The 19,242-nt window shown below is 42.1% G+C and overlaps 1 protein-coding gene across 1 annotated transcript in view; it reads left to right on the top strand.

Annotated features, from left to right (window-relative positions):
- Positions 1 to 19,242, top strand: part of RICTOR (RPTOR independent companion of MTOR complex 2) — a 47,775-nt gene that overhangs the window by 21,307 nt on the left and 7,226 nt on the right. The window contains exons 20-26 of the mRNA XM_054398102.1: positions 3,244 to 3,331; positions 4,086 to 4,178; positions 5,016 to 5,122; positions 5,649 to 5,878; positions 6,644 to 7,673; positions 10,488 to 10,665; positions 11,934 to 12,018. Of these exons, the coding sequence (XP_054254077.1) occupies positions 3,244 to 3,331; positions 4,086 to 4,178; positions 5,016 to 5,122; positions 5,649 to 5,878; positions 6,644 to 7,673; positions 10,488 to 10,665; positions 11,934 to 12,018 (1,811 nt within the window). The remainder of the gene's footprint in view (positions 1 to 3,243; positions 3,332 to 4,085; positions 4,179 to 5,015; positions 5,123 to 5,648; positions 5,879 to 6,643; positions 7,674 to 10,487; positions 10,666 to 11,933; positions 12,019 to 19,242) is intronic.

Below are 19,242 nucleotides of genomic sequence, written 5' to 3'. Positions count from 1 at the left end.
TCGGCCAGGATATTAACACTGTTGATTTATTTATTCAGACAATTAAGAGAAATTTCTGGATTTCCCTTGCTCTTATGGAAAATTTCAATTTCCCGCATACCAGCTTGGAATATCATACTAACAAGAAGGTTCTGGAAAGTCTTGAAGTTTGTAGGTGGTAACTTGTTGTGATGAGTAGTCAGCCAATCAGGAAAGATACCCTTTTAGAGTTGCTATTTGTGAACAGAGAAGGGCTTGTGGAAGATGTGATGGTAGGTGGTCAGCCTGGCCACAATGATCTTGAAATGGTTGAGGTTAAAATATTCAATATAAAGCAAAAAAATAGACGTGGAGCTGTTTAGTGATTACCCTGGGAATCTGGGTTTCAAGGCTTAGAAGTCCAGGAATGGTGGTCAGTTTAAGAATCACCTTCTAAGAGCACAGGAACAGGCAATCCCATTATGTTGTAAGTCAAACAAGGAGAGGACCAGCTTGGCTTGACCTTATGGAGGTCAAGAGGAAAAAAAAATTTGTGATCTCTGGAAGCAAGGCATGCTTTGCAGTAAGATTATAGAGGTGTGGTTTGTATATGCAGGGGGAAGACAATGAGGGCCAAAGCTAAGAGTTGAAAACGGCTAGTGTTGTGTAAGATAACAAGGAGGGCTTTAAGTGTGGTAATAGTAAGAGGAGGTCTAAATAAAACATCAAACTGATGCTTGTGGAAGATGGTCACCTACTAGAGAGGAAGAAAAAGCAGAGCCTTTCAATGTTTTTTTTGCCTCAGTCTTTAATAATATTGATAGACATTGGGCTGCCTGGTCCTCTGAGTTGCTGGACAAGAGTGGGAACAGTGACTTTTCAGTTTGTGGATATTGAAATTCTAAGAAACCAGCTGTATCAGCTGTATGCTCACAAGTTCAAGGGGTCTGATGGGATCCATTCCAGAGCAGTGGAAGAGCTGGCAGATGTTATGACAGGACCTCTCTCAGTCATCTACTAGAGGTCTTGGGAGCCTGGGGAGGTCTGGAAGCTAGCCAGTGTTATTGTAGTTTACAAGAAGTGTGTGAGGAAATACCCAGGAAACTACAGACCTGTTAGTTTAACTTCAGTTCCTGGAAAAACTATGGAGAAGGTCATACTGGATAATTTTGAAAGGCATTTAAAGCCATGCAGTCATCAGGCACAGTCAATATGGGTTCACAAAGGGAAAGTCCTGTTTAAATAACTTGATATCCCTTTATGATAATGTTTCTGGGCTGTAGTAAGGCTTTTGATGCTGTCCCCCACAGCATCCTTCAGTGCAAGTTGTCCAGCTGTGGACAGGTTTGCGGTGCACTGGGCAAAGAACTGGTTGAAGGGCAGAGCTCAAAAGCTGGCAGTGAATGAGGCTACTGATGACTAGTCACCAGCAGTTCTCCTCAGGGCTCAATTCCAGGGCTTGTTTTGCTCAATAAATTTGAGTGGTTTAGATGCAGGAGTTCACAGAATCACAGAATCAGTAAGGTTGGAAAAGACCTCAAGGATCATCAAAGTCCAACCTGTCACCCAAGACCTCATGACTACTAAACCATGTCACCAAGTGCCACCTCCAGTCCCCTCTTGAACACCTCCAGGGATGGTGGCTCCACCACCTCCCTGGGCAGCACATTCCAACATATACAACTCTCTCCATGAAGAACTTTCTCCTCACCTCAAGCCTAAACTTCCCCTGGCACAGCTTGAGACTGTGTCCTCTTGTTCTGGTGGAACAAGAATGGTAGTGGTTGGAAGTGACCTCCAGAGATTGAGTCCAACCCCCCCCCTGCAAAGCAGGACCACTTAGGACAGGTCACACAGGAACTCATCCAGTTGGGTTTCAAAGGTCTTCTGAGAAGGAGATTCTACAGCCTCTCTGGGCAGCCTGTTCCAGTGCTCTGTGACCCTCACAGAACAAAAGGTTTTTTTCTCATGTTGACATGGAATTTCCTGTAATTGAGTTCTTGTCCGCTGCCCTTCGTCCTCTCACTGATTATCACTGAAAATGAGACTGGCTCCCTCCTCCAAAAAGCCACCCTTCAGGTATTTGTAGATACGGATAAGGTACCCTCTGAGCCTTCTCCTCTCCGGGCTAAACAGCCCCAGGACTCTGTCTTTCCTCATAAGAAAGGTGCTCCATGCCCTTAATCATCCTTGTAGCCCTCCGCTGAACTCTCTCCAGTAGTTTCCTATCTGTCTTGAACTGCGGAGTCCAGAACTCTACACCATATTCCAGATGTGGTCTGCCTAGGGCTAAGCCTTATGATGATACGAAACTGCTTTGTACTGTTGACTCTTTGGAGAGACAAGAAGCCTTGCAGAGGGATCTGGATAGATTGGAGCACAGGGCAGTGATAAATGGAATATAATTTAACAAGTCCAAATGTGGGATTCTGTACCTAGGGTGGAGTAATACCATGAACAAGTATAGACTGGGAGAGGAGTGGCTGGAGAGCAGCTCTGCAGAAAGGGATCTGGTGGTGCTCCTCAGCAGCAGACTCAGTGTGAATTAACAGTGTGTTCTGTCAGCCAAGGGGGGCAAATAGCATCCTGGGTTGCATAACCAGCCAGTCATATGAGGGGATTACCCACTGTATTCAGCGTTGGTGCAGCCTCACCTTGAATACTGTGTACAGTTGTGGACCCTACAACTTTAAAAGTGTGTGAAGGTCCTTGAATGTGTCCAGAGGAGGGCAGCAAAGTTGACAGAAGGGCTGTAAGGAGTGTTCTGTGAGGAGTGTCGGAGGACTTAGAATGTGTTTGGATAGAAGGAGGCTGTACCTGTGACCTCTTCTCTACAGCTTCCTGAAGAGAGGAAATGGAAAAAGATGGTGATCTCTTCTCCCTGGCATCCAGTGGTAGAGTGTGTGGGGCTGGTTCAAAGCTGGTCCAGGGAAGGTTCAAACTGAGCATTAGGAAGCATTTCTTTTCCTGAGGGAGTAGTCAAAACACTGGAACAGGCTTCCTAGAAAAGTAGTCTAGGCCTGTCAGTGTTAAGAGGCATTTGGACAATGCCCTTGGTAACATCCTTTAACTTTTGATCAGCCCTGAATTGGTCAAGCAGCTGCGTGCTATAGCTGATTGTTGTAGGTCCCTCCCAACCGAAATAGTCTATTTTACTCTTTCCTAAATTCTCTAGAAGAATCCTTCTTTATCTTAAACTCAAGAGTAACTCATTGCATTGCACTGCAGTGTAATTTCAAAAGTAAATGACAGAGTGTCTGAAAGCATCATTTCTCTTTCTGCCAGATTACAGCGACCTCACGTCTACCTGCCAGTTCACCTCTATGGCCAACTGGTGCACCATAAAACAGGCTGTCATTTATTGGAGTCTCAGGTGAGGATAATAAGTACTAATAACTTGAAAAGTTTTAAAGATTACTGCAATCTTTTTAAAGTTATGTTTTAAAAGAGAGAGAATTTGAACAGTCATTTTGAAATAAGTTGCTTATGAAAGTTTGAAATTATATGGAATCAGAAAGTTGTGAAGACAGTCTTTGCCATCTAATCTCATGCAAAATTCCTTCCTCATACTGAAACATCGAAGAAATACCTTGCAACATTTTTCTTAAAATGGCCAGCAAAATCTTTAGAATGGAAAGCAGTTCACTAATAGAAGTAACTTACTGCTTTGTGTGGCTAAACTGTATATTGACAAGACAAAAATGTGAATATGAGGGAATAAAATCTGTTTACTAATACCCTGAAGAGCTAAAAATGCATATCCTAAGCCAGTTCATAGCTGCTTAAATGAATTCACTTTTAATGTGATGATGATGTAATGTGATGATGAAGTATATTTAATTCAGAAGAGAGCTTATATATTGCAGTGTGCTGGTCTGAGTAGGCTGGTTTTTTTATAAAATCTGAATTAACATGATGCTGTCAGTGATAACATTAAGATTTCGTACTTGCGTTAGCATCGCTGTTCATTTATATTTATTATTCTAGAACTACCACTGTTTGTTTTAGGGCGCATACTTCAAATTTATGCTTTACCTTTTGTTAGAGATGCAAGACAATTTGTTTGAGGGCTGCTTTTAATTTTTAATAAAGTCTATTTGTTTTTTTCTTCTGTTTTTCTCCTTTAGAGTATTGTTACAGATCTAAGCTACACTGTTCGTTCACCAGTGCTGGATAAGTGGGAAGGAATTAAGCAGCTGAAAGCAGCCCTCTGGGCCTTGGTTAGTAATAGATTTACAAACTTTTTGCAGATGTTTCAGTTCTGCTGTGATTCTTAATTCTGAAATAGCTCAGCAAAATTTTTTTCAAGTTGGCATTCTGTAACCTAAACAGACTTACAGTTTCACTGAATGTTTTTTGTTCTGAGGTTTTTTTAATAGTCAGTCTTTCAGGTTTTTATTCCTTTTTTACAAATTAGAAAAAGAAATAGCCATCTGTAGTAGCAATGTTAGTATGGAAACAGTAGTTACAAGTTCTTGTTAACTCATTTTTAATGTATTTACTGCAGTGGCCTAAAATTCAGTGTTTCTGAAAGAAGGCTGGCTGCCGCTGTTGATGCTTATGAATATATACATGACACCCTGGTACTTGGAATAGACAAAAACCTAGTATCTGTGCTTATCCAACCTACATTGCTAAATTTACTTTGCCACCTCAATTGTTTGTCTGCTTCTTTCTTGTCTTCGCCAAAGGTTATTTTAGAAAATTTGTCCAAAGTGACTATTACTGGCACTGTTGTAGGTGTGTGATAAAATGCCTGTGTAACAGGAATCTGAAATGAGTAAACCAATATCATACTGCTGACTGTAGTAGACTTGGTAAGACAAGGAGCATACAATAGTTAACTGTGTGCAGTTTTAGGTATTATACATAGTGTGATGAGTAATTTTTTGGTTTTGCCTGACTAGGAATGCCAAGAAGGGTGGTTGAATCTAATTGCTTTGAGAAGATATGCCTTGAAACTGTACTAAAAACAAACAAAATGTTGAAAGCCTTATGCTGATAGTGCTGCAGATCACATACAAATCAAAACTTAACTTGACAAACTTTTATTCCAGGGCAATATTGGATCCTCGAATTGGGGTCTTAACTTACTTCAAGAGGAGAATGTAATTCCTGATATAATGACACTTGCCCAACATTGTGAAGTTCTCTCTGTTAGAGGGTATGTATATTTCATTTATATGTAAAATTTACACATGATAGTTGCCACAGGTTTTCAGGTAGCCTTACCTAATTGACCTGAGTACAATTTTGCTCTGACTTGGAAATCAGTTATTAAAGATCACTTATGATTAAAGTATCAATCTCAGTCCTTTACAGTGGTGGAATTGTATAGGAAGTCTGGAAGAACATGCAGTAAGCAAGTGAAACCTATGAAAAGAGATAGATACTACTTTTCTGCTTTTTTAAAAGATGAAATATTTGGTACTTCTATTTTCTTTGGAATCTCATAGAGCATAAATAAATGATCTTTTGCCTAATAATGCTAAATATTGTTAATGTTTTGGGGTTTCCTTCTGTTTGTGTGGTTGGGGTTTTTTTAATGGCACTTTCCTGCTTTATGTAAAAGTAAAAAGCCACTTGGTAGTTTTGTGCAGTTTATGTTGAATTTATTTGAAACTTCGTTTTCTCAAAAGAAATTAGATGCTCTGGTTTTTGCTCTTTTTCTGTGTATACATCAAATACAGAACCTGTGTCTACGTGCTTGGTCTAATAGCCAAAACTAAACAAGGATGTGACATTTTGAAGCATTACAACTGGGACGCAGTGAGACACAGTCGTAGGCAACCTTGGCCTGTGGTCCCTGATGACATGGAGCAGCTTTGCAATGAACTTTCTTCTATACCCAGCACTCTCAGCTTGAACTCTGAGTCGACCAGTTCTAGGCATAACAGTGAAAGTGAATCTGCTCCTTCAAGTAAGTGACAACAACCACAAAACAAAAAAGAGCAAAACTCCTCCAAACCACCACAAAACTGCATTTTGTTCTTAGCAACCTGTTGTCAGGATGAGGTTCAGGCAAATTATGTGAAGGGGTTTTTGCAAGAAAGAATAGTGCAAGCAAGGAGAGAGTTCTGTACATTCAGAGAGATGCAGACAATTGAGAGGGAAAAGAACAATGTCTTAGGTTTGCATTCAGTGTAGAAGTAAGAAATGTACTAGTTTTTATGGCACAGCAGCTTGCTGGAATACTCAACAGAAGTCTGCATGCTTGAATATAACAATATGTTTACTTGGTTGTCATTCAGAGGAATATTCCAGAATATAAATACATATATTCTGTGTGTACATACACACAGAGAGTATTGCTGTATTTCAGTTCCTGTATATTTTGAGTATCTAATGTGTTTTAATTTTGCTATAGACAATTTAGCATTTAACTCCAGGAATATACTGTATTTATATATTGTTGAGGGAAGGCATTGGTCGTAACCGCAGCAGCTGTGTATTTACACTGCAATAAGATAGTGTGACTTGTGTTTCGAAGCAATGAGACCTTCAGCTCAAGTACTCGAGAAACTTAATTTACACTACTGAGTTCTGTGGAAAAAACGTTAAATTAAAATTGTGGTAAATCAGCAATAGTATCTCACTTTTCCATAGAATTGCTCACTTTCTTAGCACAGTTTATGTGTTTTGAAGAAACATCCATTGTCAGTGACAGAGTTTCATATAATTCCAGGTATGTTCATCATGGAGGATGACCGTTTTGGTAGTGCTTCCACTAGTATGTTTTTCCTAGATATTAATGAAGATGCAGAACAAGTACTCTATGACAGACCTGGACCTTCAAAGGACAAAGACCGTAGTCCCTTTCCTTTCTTTTCTTCTAGCAGACTTGTGAAAAATCGCATTCTAAACTCTCTTACTCTACCTAATAAAAAACACAGAAGCAGCAGTGATCCAAAGGGAGGAAAGCTGACATCATCTGACAGTAAATCAGGCCCTAGGCGAAATCGTACAGTAACAGAACCTTCAGGTAGCATAGATTTTCCTGCTGGGGAAGAGTTCAACCCTGTTTTCAAAGTTCCTAAAATTCAGACTTTAAGATTAGAAACTTCCTTTGTTGGAAGTAAGCACATGGAAGATACTGATAGTACGCCAAGTATTGGAGAGAATGATCTAAAGCTGCCAAAAGGTCTTGGAAATGAAATTCACCGGGAAAACACAAGCAGAGAAAGGCTGATAGGGGATGGTACAACACAAACACATTTCAAAAGTCGTAGCTTAAGTTTTAATACAGACACAACAACAAGTGGCATAAGCTCAATGAGCTCTAGCCCTTCCAGGGAGACTGTAGGTGTGGACACTACAAATGTAGATACTGACTGTGGAAGTTTGAGTACTGTGGTAAGCACAAAGACTGTTAAACCAAGTCACTGTTCAACACCACAGTCTAACCACCTGCCTCTCTCAAAATCCAACTCTGTATCCCTGGTACCACCAGGGTCTTCTCATACACTTCCCCGAAGAGCCCAGTCTCTTAAAGCTCCTTCTCTTGCTACGATAAAAAGTCTCGCTGACTATAACTTCAGCTACACGAGTTCTCGGGATGCCTTTGGCTATGCTACACTAAAACGCTTACAACAGCAGAGGATGCATCCTTCACTGTCACACTCAGAAGCCCTGGCATCTCCAGCAAAGGATGTGCTGTTTACTGACACTATTACCATGAAGTCTGGCAGCCTGGATTCTCGTCTAACTCCAAGCCGGTAAGAGATTATGTGCTCATTTCCTACTTGAAAACTCCAAGAGAAAAGATATATTTGTTATTAAATTGCTATTCTATTTTTTCCAATCTCACCTAAAAGTGACAGTTGTTGCAGGATGATTCATAACTTCACTAAAAGCTGTATCAATATTAGGAGAATAATATATTAAAATGAGAATTCTCAGCTTTCACAGTGCTGTCAGCTTTCAGAGCCATGCTCAGCCCAGCCCCCTTAATACTGTTAGTGACGAAAGAAAATATTTCCTTTGACCACACTTGGCTTCCATTTAAGTTTTTTAATATTTAAATGCGATTACATTCCTAACATTACTGAAGTTGCAGTTGCATAAAATTGCCCATGTCAGAGCTATACATGAGAAGAGAATTTTCTCAATGTCACTGGTGAGTTTTTTAGGATGGAGACTCCTGCCAGTATGCTATATTTATGTTCAAGGTGACATTGAGGCCAGTGATGAGATGCTGGTACCACTGATAGGAGTATCAGTTTGGCTTCTTAGCTACAACAGAACAAAGATTTTACTCATGCATTTATTTTTAGATGGCAGTGTCACCTCTTTATTTTTGAGAAATATTAGATGTTCTGAAGACTAATTGGGTGGTTACATAACATATCTAGTTCATGACATTGACACTGTTCCTGGCAGCAGCTCTCAGTGCTTAACAACTTCCTCTTAAAACATCTACCAATTTTTTCCTTTCAAATCATCTTTTGGCAAGTGCATTGGATTTTCACATTGTTATTGAAGGAGAAAAGACACTTCCTATCTGTCTTATCTAAACATCTTCCCTCAGATGAGAAGAAGGGGAGAAGCTACAGATGACAAGATGAGTCATCTGCTTGCTGCACAGAACAGCAAGCCCCTGAACTGCACACTGCATACCAAGTCGAGTGTATATAGTGCCTCCTTATTACTATACATTTTTGTCCTGGTTACGACCAGCATTAATTTGTTGATACTTTCTCTGGGTTCTACAAAGGTGCCGTAAAAGATCAGTTTTGTTCCTTCTGTTCAATTAAGTTAGAACTCGACTTGAGTGTGTTGATGAGGGAGGATTCAGTAGTTAAGCTGCACTTTCCAGGAAATTAGAAATGCCATTCCCTGCTCTGTCACTGGGTTTTTTTGTGCTAATGCATGAAAAAAGTCAGTATCATTTTACTGGCAGTAGTAATGTATCATTCCTTGTAGCCTTGCTGCAGTGGACATTCATCTTGAGACTGCATGCAATGTAATGCTGACTGTATTCTGGTACTTAGCTGTTCATTGTCTCTTATGTCAGTGGTTAGGCTCAAGGATTTGAGATGAGCTGTTTAATGTTGTGCTGAAATGGCTGGAGTGCTTTTATGTATAGGAAGATTGTTAAAACATTGCCAGTGTAAATCTTGGAGATTGACGGATTTTTTTTTGTTCCAAATATAATCTTAATAGTGATCACAGCTGAGCATTTGCACAATGAACATATGAACAATATGGTCATTTTCTTTCTGAGTATACTACTACTTCCAGCTAAATATTGCTCTTAACTGCTGTTTAAGTACTGAATCAAACAGTCCTTTTTGTCTGCCAAGGCAACATTTCAGTCTTCAGAAAGTGTCTTTGATTCATGCTCCATTCACATGTTCATAGCAGCAACTAGCATCTGTGATTTGATTTTTGTGGTATTTCTAGTTGTTCCTTTCATTCAAAAAGTTTGAAAAGCTTATTTCTTTGCATAAATTATGTTGTGAAACTAGATTTTCCACCTTTCTTTCTAAACTGAAAATGTTAATGTGCATGTCTGAAATACTTACCATGGCGCTTGCCCTATCAGCTCTAGACATATTTCGTTGGAAACATCTTAGTGTTAATGTTAATGATATATCTGTTAGCATTTCCAGGAAGTGGAGGGGCAGATATCTAGGATTAATACTTCTATCTTTAATTTAATGTTGACAGTAGTTCTAGAATGCTTTCTTATGAAGTAACTAATGCAGTTTGTAACTTTTGGGGTTTAGAATCACAGACTCATTTAGATTGGAAAAGACCTTTAAGATCCTAAGTTAAGCTGACACTGCCAGAGCTACCACTAAACCATGTCCTTATGTTCACATCTATACATCTTGTAAATACCTCCGAGGATGAATAACTACACCACTTCCCTGGGCAGCCTGATCCAGTGCTTGACAGCCCTCTTGGTGAAGCAGTGTTCAATCTAAATCTCCCTTGGTGCAACTTGAGCCCATTTTCTCTTACTTGAAGTGTGACTTGATTTTTAAGTCCTCCAGCCTCCTGTCTCATTTTCCCAACCTAATTTTTTCATTGTTCCTTGGGCTTAAGCTTTGTGTTTGCAGGGATGTGCCCGATTAGCTTGGAGTTTGTGACTATCCAGGGAAGGAATGTTCAGTGTATAGGTACATTTCAAAATAAGGCAGTCGGCAGTTTAAAGTCTTGAATCTTTAGTGACCGTGCCTGGGCTGTAAATCTTCAAAGCCATGCAAACTGGAGAAACTACTTGATTTTGCAGCTGGCATCCCCTCACGCAGAAGTTCTATCCTGCGATCTTTCAAATCCCTGTCTCTGGGCTTTTGAAGAAAATATTTTTATGCAAGGGACTGCCAAACTGCAATACTGTGTGAGAAGACTATGAGACAGAAATAAAGCAATGAATGTATAGCTGTAATTGTGACAGAGTAACAAGCTCTGGGTTCTAAAGCAGGAAGATGAGGGTAATCTTTGTGTCAACAGTCATTCTTACTTTTAATGTTTCATAATGAGAGATTTACCAAGATTGTGAGTAGTTACTATTTCAATTACAGGTTCATGAAAGCTTTAAGTTATGCTTCATTAGATAAAGAAGATTTATTGAGTCCTATAAACCAAAACACACTTCAGCGTTCCTCTTCTGTTCGCTCCATGGTTTCTAATGCTACATATGGTAGCTCTGATGATTACATTGGACTTGCTCTACCAGTGGACATCAATGAAATATTTCAGGTATGTATGTGGTAACTTGTGGGGTCATTTCCATCTCATACTGAAAGCTATGCATTTTCATCAGAATGTGGTAGATCTAGAGAAATTAGGAAAACCAGATCTACTTGCAAGGAATGCATTTTGGAGAAGGAAGAGTTTCACTTCTAACTGTGTTTACAGAAAATGTCTGTTTTGAATTATGATGCAAATAATGACACAGGCTGGGTTAGAAGAGCTTTAATCAATTATAGCATAAATATGCTGTCATAATTTTTTTTTATTCAAATCTAGCTTTTATGCTAAAATTAGCATAGTCTGTGAACATTCATTAATATCTCTTTAGCCAGCTAATTGGTGTGGTGATCTATGTGCTCTGTTGGGGGTTGGACTAGATGACTTCAAGGTGCCTTCCAACTCCTATCATTCTGTGAGTCTGTCATTCTCTGATCATATAATTCTGTGATTCTGTGGTCTTCCACAAAGGGTGTGTTTAGCTGCACATACAACTTCATGCTACCATCATTTAAAGGTGAAATATTAGTTTATATATACCATTATATTGTCCTGACCTTATTGATAGATCTATTTAAACCAGATTATTTTTCATGTCTAACTAATTGCCTTCCTCTTTCTACAATCAACTACATCAGGGACTTTAATGTTCTGTTACTGAATTATTCAGAGAACTTGGTCTATGTGAAAGGTAAATCAGTGGGCTTCCTTTTGTTTACTTATTCTTTGCTTTTGAAATCTATATTACTTCCTTGCTAATTTTAAAAAATAAAAGCAAAGGCAAGATTTTCCATCATACCCATTTCTGTTCCCTGTTTATGAAGTGGCTATTTTTTCTTCCTCCTTCACAGTCTTTGTAGCATATTTGTTACCTCATTTCTTCTTTTCTCAACCCTTTTTATAGAGTTAAGATATGTTGACTCTACAGCATCTTACAGGGAACATTTTAGATGGCCCAAGTGTTCTTGCACTCCTCTCCTTCAGTGGTGCAATCATGGACAGGTCACTAACAGCCACTTCTGGATCCCTGATTCCCCTGCAGCTTGTTACCATTACCATTACATTTACTGACTCTTCGTAAGCCTTGTGTAATAAATGCTCATTCACAAATGTACAGGTTTTCTTTAGTACTTGGGAGCCTGTCTTAATTTCTTCCTTTAATTAGATCTTTTATCTGAAGCAAAAAATAGACAACATTTTATTTCCTCATGAAATCTGCTTTCCCTTTGTATATGAGTGTTACCTTGCTGAGTTTAGTTTTTTGTTGAATATTCCAGGTGAAGGAAACTCCTTATTTCCAGAAGAAAACCACACCTCCATTTGATGACCGTGGAGCTAGAGTCTTCGCACCCGATGCAGGAGGTACCTGTTTTGTTCCTCTCTAGAACGTCTCTGTTGTTTATTTGTACATTTCTTTTTCTTTACGGAACGCTTTTAGCTGTTAAGTTTCCAGAGACGTGTTAGAGATACAGGATAACTGGCCATCCATTCATTGTTTCATTTAGCTCAGGATATGTTGGTGTGTTTCAAAGCTTTATCGTGGAAGGTTCTTGACTTGTGAACATCTTGCAGTGTGTGGGGACAAGACCTCTCAGTGCCTCTAGAGTCTGCATTTCAATTCTGTCTCTAAACCGTGGTCCTGCGCTCCCAGTCATCCTGACACCAAATGTTTTTGCAGGCTTTGGCTTACCTGCAAGGAATCCTGGGGGTGTGAAAGATGAGGGCACAGTTCAGGCTCTTAGTGTGGCCAGAACATGCATATTCTGAGAGCTGGGCTCTGGGAGGGGTGGGATGGGGATGTCCTTGCCTTGTAGCATAACCTTGATTGTCTGCATCTTCTGTAAACGTAGGAGAGAAAATTTGTAACTTAAGGTTTGGACACCTTTAGGGTCTTAGTGGCCTTTTTGTGGATTTGCATGTTAAGAAATATTGAGACAATTCCCTGATCTCTTACTCATGCAAGAAGTGAAACCTGATTTTGCCCTTGGTGTGGTTTAAAATGGCTGATGTTGTACTCTGAATAAAACTCTGCCCGGTTTTACTGTGCTACATCTCTGGATTGCCTAGTGGAGGGCACATGATTCCTGTCTACTTCTGTGGTAAAGCACTTCAGTTGGTGTGGAAAGACTAAACAGACACTCTGCCAGAGAAAGAGTAAAGATAAGGAGGGAGGAAGCTCTCTGAAGTGTTACTTGGCTCCAAATATGCAGAATCTTTAGGTACCTGATTCCTATGGGCTTTGAAGGGAACAGTGCACTGTAAAGTGAGTTTACTACAAAGAATTTTTTTTTTGTAGTGGACCCATGTTAGCCTTCCCTCCGAGGACTGGATTTTCCTTCCTTTGTCCTATTCAAATGTAAGCAGTCATAGGCACCATAGTCTGACCCTGAAACATTTCTTTAAACTGCTTGACATCAGGGAGGAGGTGCTTTTTGTTTTCCAAAATGCTTTCATTGCCTTCTATAGTGCCTTTTTGTGACTTGAATTGAACAGTTAAACATGTGACTACCAAAGGCTGGGTCTCTAGGCTCCTAAAGTAGAGCGTGAAGGTTTTCTTCTTGCTGAAAATGCAGTGTTACACTTTGATAGAGGATAACAAAATGTGACTGCCTGAGATGAGCAGTTGCTTCATCATGCATGACAGAACAAATCAATTTTCCTCCCATTGCTTTTCCTCTTGGGAGATTATATACCAAAATTGTGAGTACACTGTACTATGAAGGTTCAGGATTAGATAAATTGTGCACTGAGGTTAGTGGAGTGGGTTGTTTTTTACTCCCCCCTTTCACTAATGACTTGAATAATTTTGTTTTTGAAAGTCTTAGCATACTGAAAATATGTTGTGAGCTTAATTGCTTCACTAAAAGATTTCTTATGTGGTTTCGTTTGTTTGTTTTTTCTCAAGTCATCCATGCACATTTTTTTTTTTTTTTTTTAGTTAGTTAGGCAAGCAAATAAGAAGTGTGGCTGTCTTAATATCTTAATAGGTTTCAGGTGCTTGTTGAGAAGGTTTCACTAAGATACATTTGTTTTGTTCATGGAGAATCTCTTCTGGAAAGCACAAGTCTTGTTTTCTGACATTAAGAGTAAAGGATTATACTGTTAGATTAATTATTAAAATGGTTGGTGTTAACTGGCAAACATCATCCCTCAAGGAGAGGGAAATGACACGTAAGTCATTGGATGTAACGTACTGTATCCAGGTCTGGAGCCCTGAGTATAGGAAGAACATGGACCTGATGGAGTGGGTCCAGAGGAGTGCCACAAAAATAATTGGGGTTGGAGCACCTCTGCTATGATGACAGGATGAGGGAGCTGGGGTGGTTCAGCCTGGAAAAGAGGAGGTTCCAGGGAGACCTAATAGCCACCTTCCAGTACCTGAAAGGGGCCTACAAGAAGGATGGAGAGAGACTGTTTACAAAGGCATGTAGGGACAGGACGAGGGGCAATGGCTTCAAACTAGAGAAGAGCAGATTTAGATTGGATGTTAGGAACAAGTTGTTTACTATCAGGGTAGTGGAACACTGGATCAGGTTGCCCAGGAAGGTGTTTGGGGTCCCATCCCTGGAGATATTCAAAGTGGAGCTTGACAGGGCTCTGGGCAGCCTGATCTAGTTGAGGATGCCCCTGCTTACTGCAGAGGGGGTTGGACTAGATGACCTTTGGAGGTACCTTCCAACCCTGACCCTTCTTTGATTCTATGATTCTATGATCCTGCTCTAATAAACAAAGGAGGGAAGTCTACTGTGGTGGTTTGGCCCTGGCCTGGAGGCCAGATGCCCACCAAAGCCGCTCTATCACTCCCCCTCTTAAATGGACAGGGGGAGAGGGGAGGAAGAAGAAAAAGAAATTGACCAAAGCTAATAATAAGATAGAAGTGAATTTAATAACAGTAATACGCAAAAGCAATAGACCGCGCGGAAGCAAGAGAGAGATGTTAGTCTCTACTTCCCATCAGCAGGACGATGGTCGGTCTCGGGAAGTAGGGCTCTCTAAGCTTGATAGTTGCTTGGGAGGATAGACGCCATGGACCAATCCCCCCACTTCCTTCTTTTACTTCATTCTTATATCTGAGCTGACGTCATATGGCATGGAATACCTCTTTGGCCAGTCCAGGTATGCCAGCTCAGCCATGTCCCCTCCCAAGATCCTGCCCATCCCTCAATGTACTCTTGGGGCAGGGAAACATTGAAAAGACATAGCCTGGGTACTTATTCAACAGTAGCCAAATCATTGCTATTTTGTCAACTGCTGCTGCAAAACACAGCACTGGAGAATTAACTCCAGCTTGGCCAAACCCAATACAATCTCCACCCCTTATTCCATACCATTTGCATCACGCTCAGGTTCTACACAATTCAGTACCTTTCATCATCTCATTTGATTCTCATGCTTAAATCCTTTCTTACTCGTACTCGTGATTCAATCTACATACTTAAACCATCTCAATATTTCACACAAAGAGACCCATATAAAAATATAAAAAAAAAGTTCTTCTGCTCCTCCAGATGTTACTTAGGAGTGTTCAGGATAGGAGAAGCAGGATATTCCACTCTTGGACACCAACACCAGCTTGGTCTCAGCCATTGGGTCGCTCTTGTTCTTTGCAGGCCTTCATCAGTTTGAATCCTTCTCACTTTCTGACTTTCTGCAACATACAACTCACATTACTCACATCTCAAATTACCTTTCCCCCAATGTCATATCTCCTTGAGGCACACACTGGGTTTCCCCATCCTTTCTCATTACCCACCAAGTACATCCAGGCCCCTGAGCAAAGACAATCCCACGAATGGGTTTGCCTTTCCCCATAGGAGGAGCAACCCACACTGCCTTTCCCAGCCACTTTCCCATGTGCACTACAGGGACTTTATCTCCCCCCACAGTGTGCAAGGGTTCTGTTTGGGCAGAGCCAGGACGGTTAACAGATCCTCGGGAATTAACCAGCCAAGTAGCTTCTGCTAAATTTGCCTCCCAGTGCCTCCATGCCCCATTACCCAATGCCTTCAACATAGTCTTTAACAGTCCGTTATATCTTTCAATCTTCCCAGAGGCTTGTGGGTGGTAGGGAATGTGATACACCCATTCAATGCCATGTTTTCTGGCCCAGGAACTGATGGCATTATTCCTGAAATGAGTCCCATTGTCAGATTCAATTCTCTCAGGTGTACCATGTCACCACAGGATTTGCCTTTCAAGGCCTAAGATGGTGTTCCGGGCAGTGGCATGGTTTACAGGATATGTTTCCAGCCAGCCTGTAGTTGCTTCTACCATGGTGAGGATGTAGCGCTTGCCCTGGCGTGTTCGTGGCAGTGGTCCGATATAGTCAATCTGCCAGGCCTCACCGTAGCGAAAACCCAGCCACCGCCCTCTGTTCCAGGGAGACTTAGCTCTGGTGGCTCTCTTGATGGCAGCACAGGTTTCACAGTCATGTGTGACCTGCGTGATGGCTTCCATGGTCAAGTCCACCCCTCGGTCTCGAGCCCATCTGTACGTAGCATCTCTTCCTAGATGTCCCGATGTTTCATGGGCCCATCGAGCTACAAACAGTTCACCTTTACGTTCCCAGGCCAGATCCACTTGGGCTACATTGATTCTGGCAGCCTTGTCTACATGCTCATTGTTTTGATGTTCTTCATTAGCACGGCTCCTAGGTACATGAGCATCAACATGGCGTACCTTCAGAGTCATGTTCTCTATTCGAGTAGCAATATCCTGCCACAATGAGGCACCCCAATTAGGCTTGCCCCTGCGTTGCCAGTTGGTCTTCTTCCACTGTTATAACCATCCCCACAAGGCATTAGCCACCATCCAAGAATCTGTGTAAAGATAAAGTATTGGCCATTTCTCTCTCTCAGCAATCTCTAGAGCCAGTTGGATGGCTTTCACTTCTGCATACTGACTCGATTCACCTTCTCCTTCAGCAGCTTCAACAACTTGTCGTGTAGGACTCCATACAGCAGCCTTCCACTTTCGATGGTTTCCTACCACACGACAGGATCCATCAGTAAACAGAGCGTAAGGCCTTTCATCTTCGGGTAACTCGTTGTATGGTGGTGCCTCCTGGGCACGAGCCACCTCCTCAGGTGATGCTCTGAAGTGTCTGCCTTCTGGCCAGTCCATAATCTCTTCCAGAATTCCTGGGTGGTTGGGTTTCCCTAGTCGAGCTCGCTGCGTAATCAGTGCTACCCACTTACTCCATGTAGCACTAGTCACATGATGCGTAGAAGGGACGTTCCCTCTGAACATCCAGTGCAGCACAGGTAACCTGGGTGCTAAGAGGAGAGGTGCTTCTGCACCCACTACTTCTGAAGCAGCTCGAACTCCTTCATAGGCTGCTAGAATCTCCTTCTCAGTTGGTGTATAGTGGGCTTCTGATCCTCGATATCCTCTACTCCAAAATCCCAATGGCCGACCTCGGGTTTCACCTGCTGTCTTCTGCCAGAGGCTCCAAGTAAGACCATGTTCCCCGGCCGCGGTGTAAAGGATATTTTGCACCGATGGTCCTGTGCGGATGGGCCCAAGTGCCACTGCACGAGCTATCTCTTGCTTGATTTGTTCAAAGGCTTGTTGTTGCTCACTGCCCCATTCAAATTGATTTTTCTTCCGAGTTACTCAATAGAAAGGGCTCACAAGCTGACTATATCCTGGGACATGCATTTTCCAGAACCCCACAAGGCCTAGGAAAGACTGTGTCTCTTTCTTGTTGGATGGTGGAGACATGGTTGCTATCTTGTTGACCACGTCCATAGGTACATGACGGCATCCATCCTGCCATTTTATTCCCAAGAACTGAATTTCTTGTGCAGGTCCTTTGACCTTGCTCTTCTTTATAGCAAATCCAGCCTTCAGAAGTATCTGAATAATTTTTTCTCCCTTTTCAAACACTTCTTTTGCCTTGTCACACCATACAATGATGTCATCAATATATTGTAGATGTTCAGGGGCATCACCCTTTTCCAGTTCAGTGTGGATCAGTCCATGACAAATGGTGGAGCTATGTTTCCACCCCTGGGGCAATCGATTCCAGGTGTATTGTACACCCCTCCGGGTGAAGGCAAATTGGGGCCTGCACTCTGCTGCCAATGGAATTGAGAAGAAGGCATTGGCGATATCGATGGTAGCGTACCATTTGGCTGCCTTCGACTCCAGCTCATACTGGAGCTCTAGCATGTCTGGTACAGCAGCACTCAGTGGTGGCGTCACTTCATTCAGGCCACGATAGTCAACCGTTAATCTCCACCCTCCATCAGACTTCCGCACTGGCCAAATGGGACTGTTGAAAGGTGAATGTGTTTTACTGATCACTCCCTGGATCTCCAGCTGGTGGATCAGTTCATGAATGGGAGCCAGGGAATCTCGGTTTGTGCGATACTGCCTCCGGTGCACTGTTCTGGTAGCAATTGGCACCTGTTGTTCTTCAATCCGAAGCAATCCTACAACAAAAGGATTTTCTGAAAGGCCAGGCAGGGTAGAGAGCTGTCTGATTTTCTCTGTGTTCACTGTGGCCACACCAAAAGCCCATCGATAACCCTTTGGGTCCTTGAAGTACCCCCTCTTGAGGTAATCTATACCAAGAATACAAGGGGCCTCTGGGCCAGTCACAATGGGATGTTTCTCCCACTTGCTCCCTGTTAGACTCACATCAGCTTCTAATACAGACAGCTCCTGGCAGCCTCCCGTCACTCCAGAAATCCAAATGGATTCAGCACCTTTGTGCCTAGATGGCATCAGCGTGCATTGTGCCCCCATGTCTACCAATGCCTTATATTTCTGTGGCTTTGATGTGCCAGGCCATCGAATCCACACAGTCCAATATACTCTGTCATCCCTTTCCTTCTCCTGGCCAAAGGCAGGGACCCTCTACTCTTGGTCTTCATCAGAATATTCAATGTCTGATCCAGGTGGTACGTGGCCAGAGGTCCCCTCATCAGGGTCAAGGGGTGTAACCTCAGTTCTTTTCCTCCTGGAAGATCGTTGATTGCTCTCCTGGCTTTCTACAGCAGATACCTTTGCTGCCTTCTTAGATGATCCCTTTTTAACCACCGTCTTCCCTCTTAGTTCACGAACACGAGTTTCCAGTTTATAAGTGGGTTCACCATCCCACTTCCTCATGTCCTCTCCCTGGTCACGCAGGAAGAACCAGAGTACTCCACGTGGCGTGCGCCTGGGTCTCCCCTTCCCTCCAACTGGGGCAGAAGGGGACTGGTTTCTTGGGGTACACCTAATAGGTGAGGCACTGGCTCGTGGGAATGAGTTGGTGCAGAGGTTATCTTCAAAATTCTGGAGCCAGGCTGACACTACCTCCACAGGCCGTGTGTCCTCATCTAGATAGTACATCAATGCTAGGCTGCTTGAGTACAATGCTGGAGCACCTTGGATCACTTTCCTCCACATGGCCCGCGTGCATGGGACATCCTCTGGGTCTGTGGAGACACTTTGATCATCTAAGTCACCATAGATAACTTCCAGCACCGCTAATTCTCTTAGGTACTGGATGCCTTCATCTGCAGTGTTCCATTTCCCTGGAGAGCTCATAAGGTCCTCCTTGCATGGGTACCTTGCCCTCACACTTAACAAGAGTCG

This window comes from Indicator indicator, chromosome Z (genome assembly GCF_027791375.1).
Source record: "Indicator indicator isolate 239-I01 chromosome Z, UM_Iind_1.1, whole genome shotgun sequence".
Taxonomy (NCBI): Eukaryota; Metazoa; Chordata; class Aves; order Piciformes; family Indicatoridae; genus Indicator; species Indicator indicator.
The sequence above is the reverse complement of the archived record's forward strand: the minus strand, read 5'-3'. Positions and strand labels throughout refer to the sequence as shown.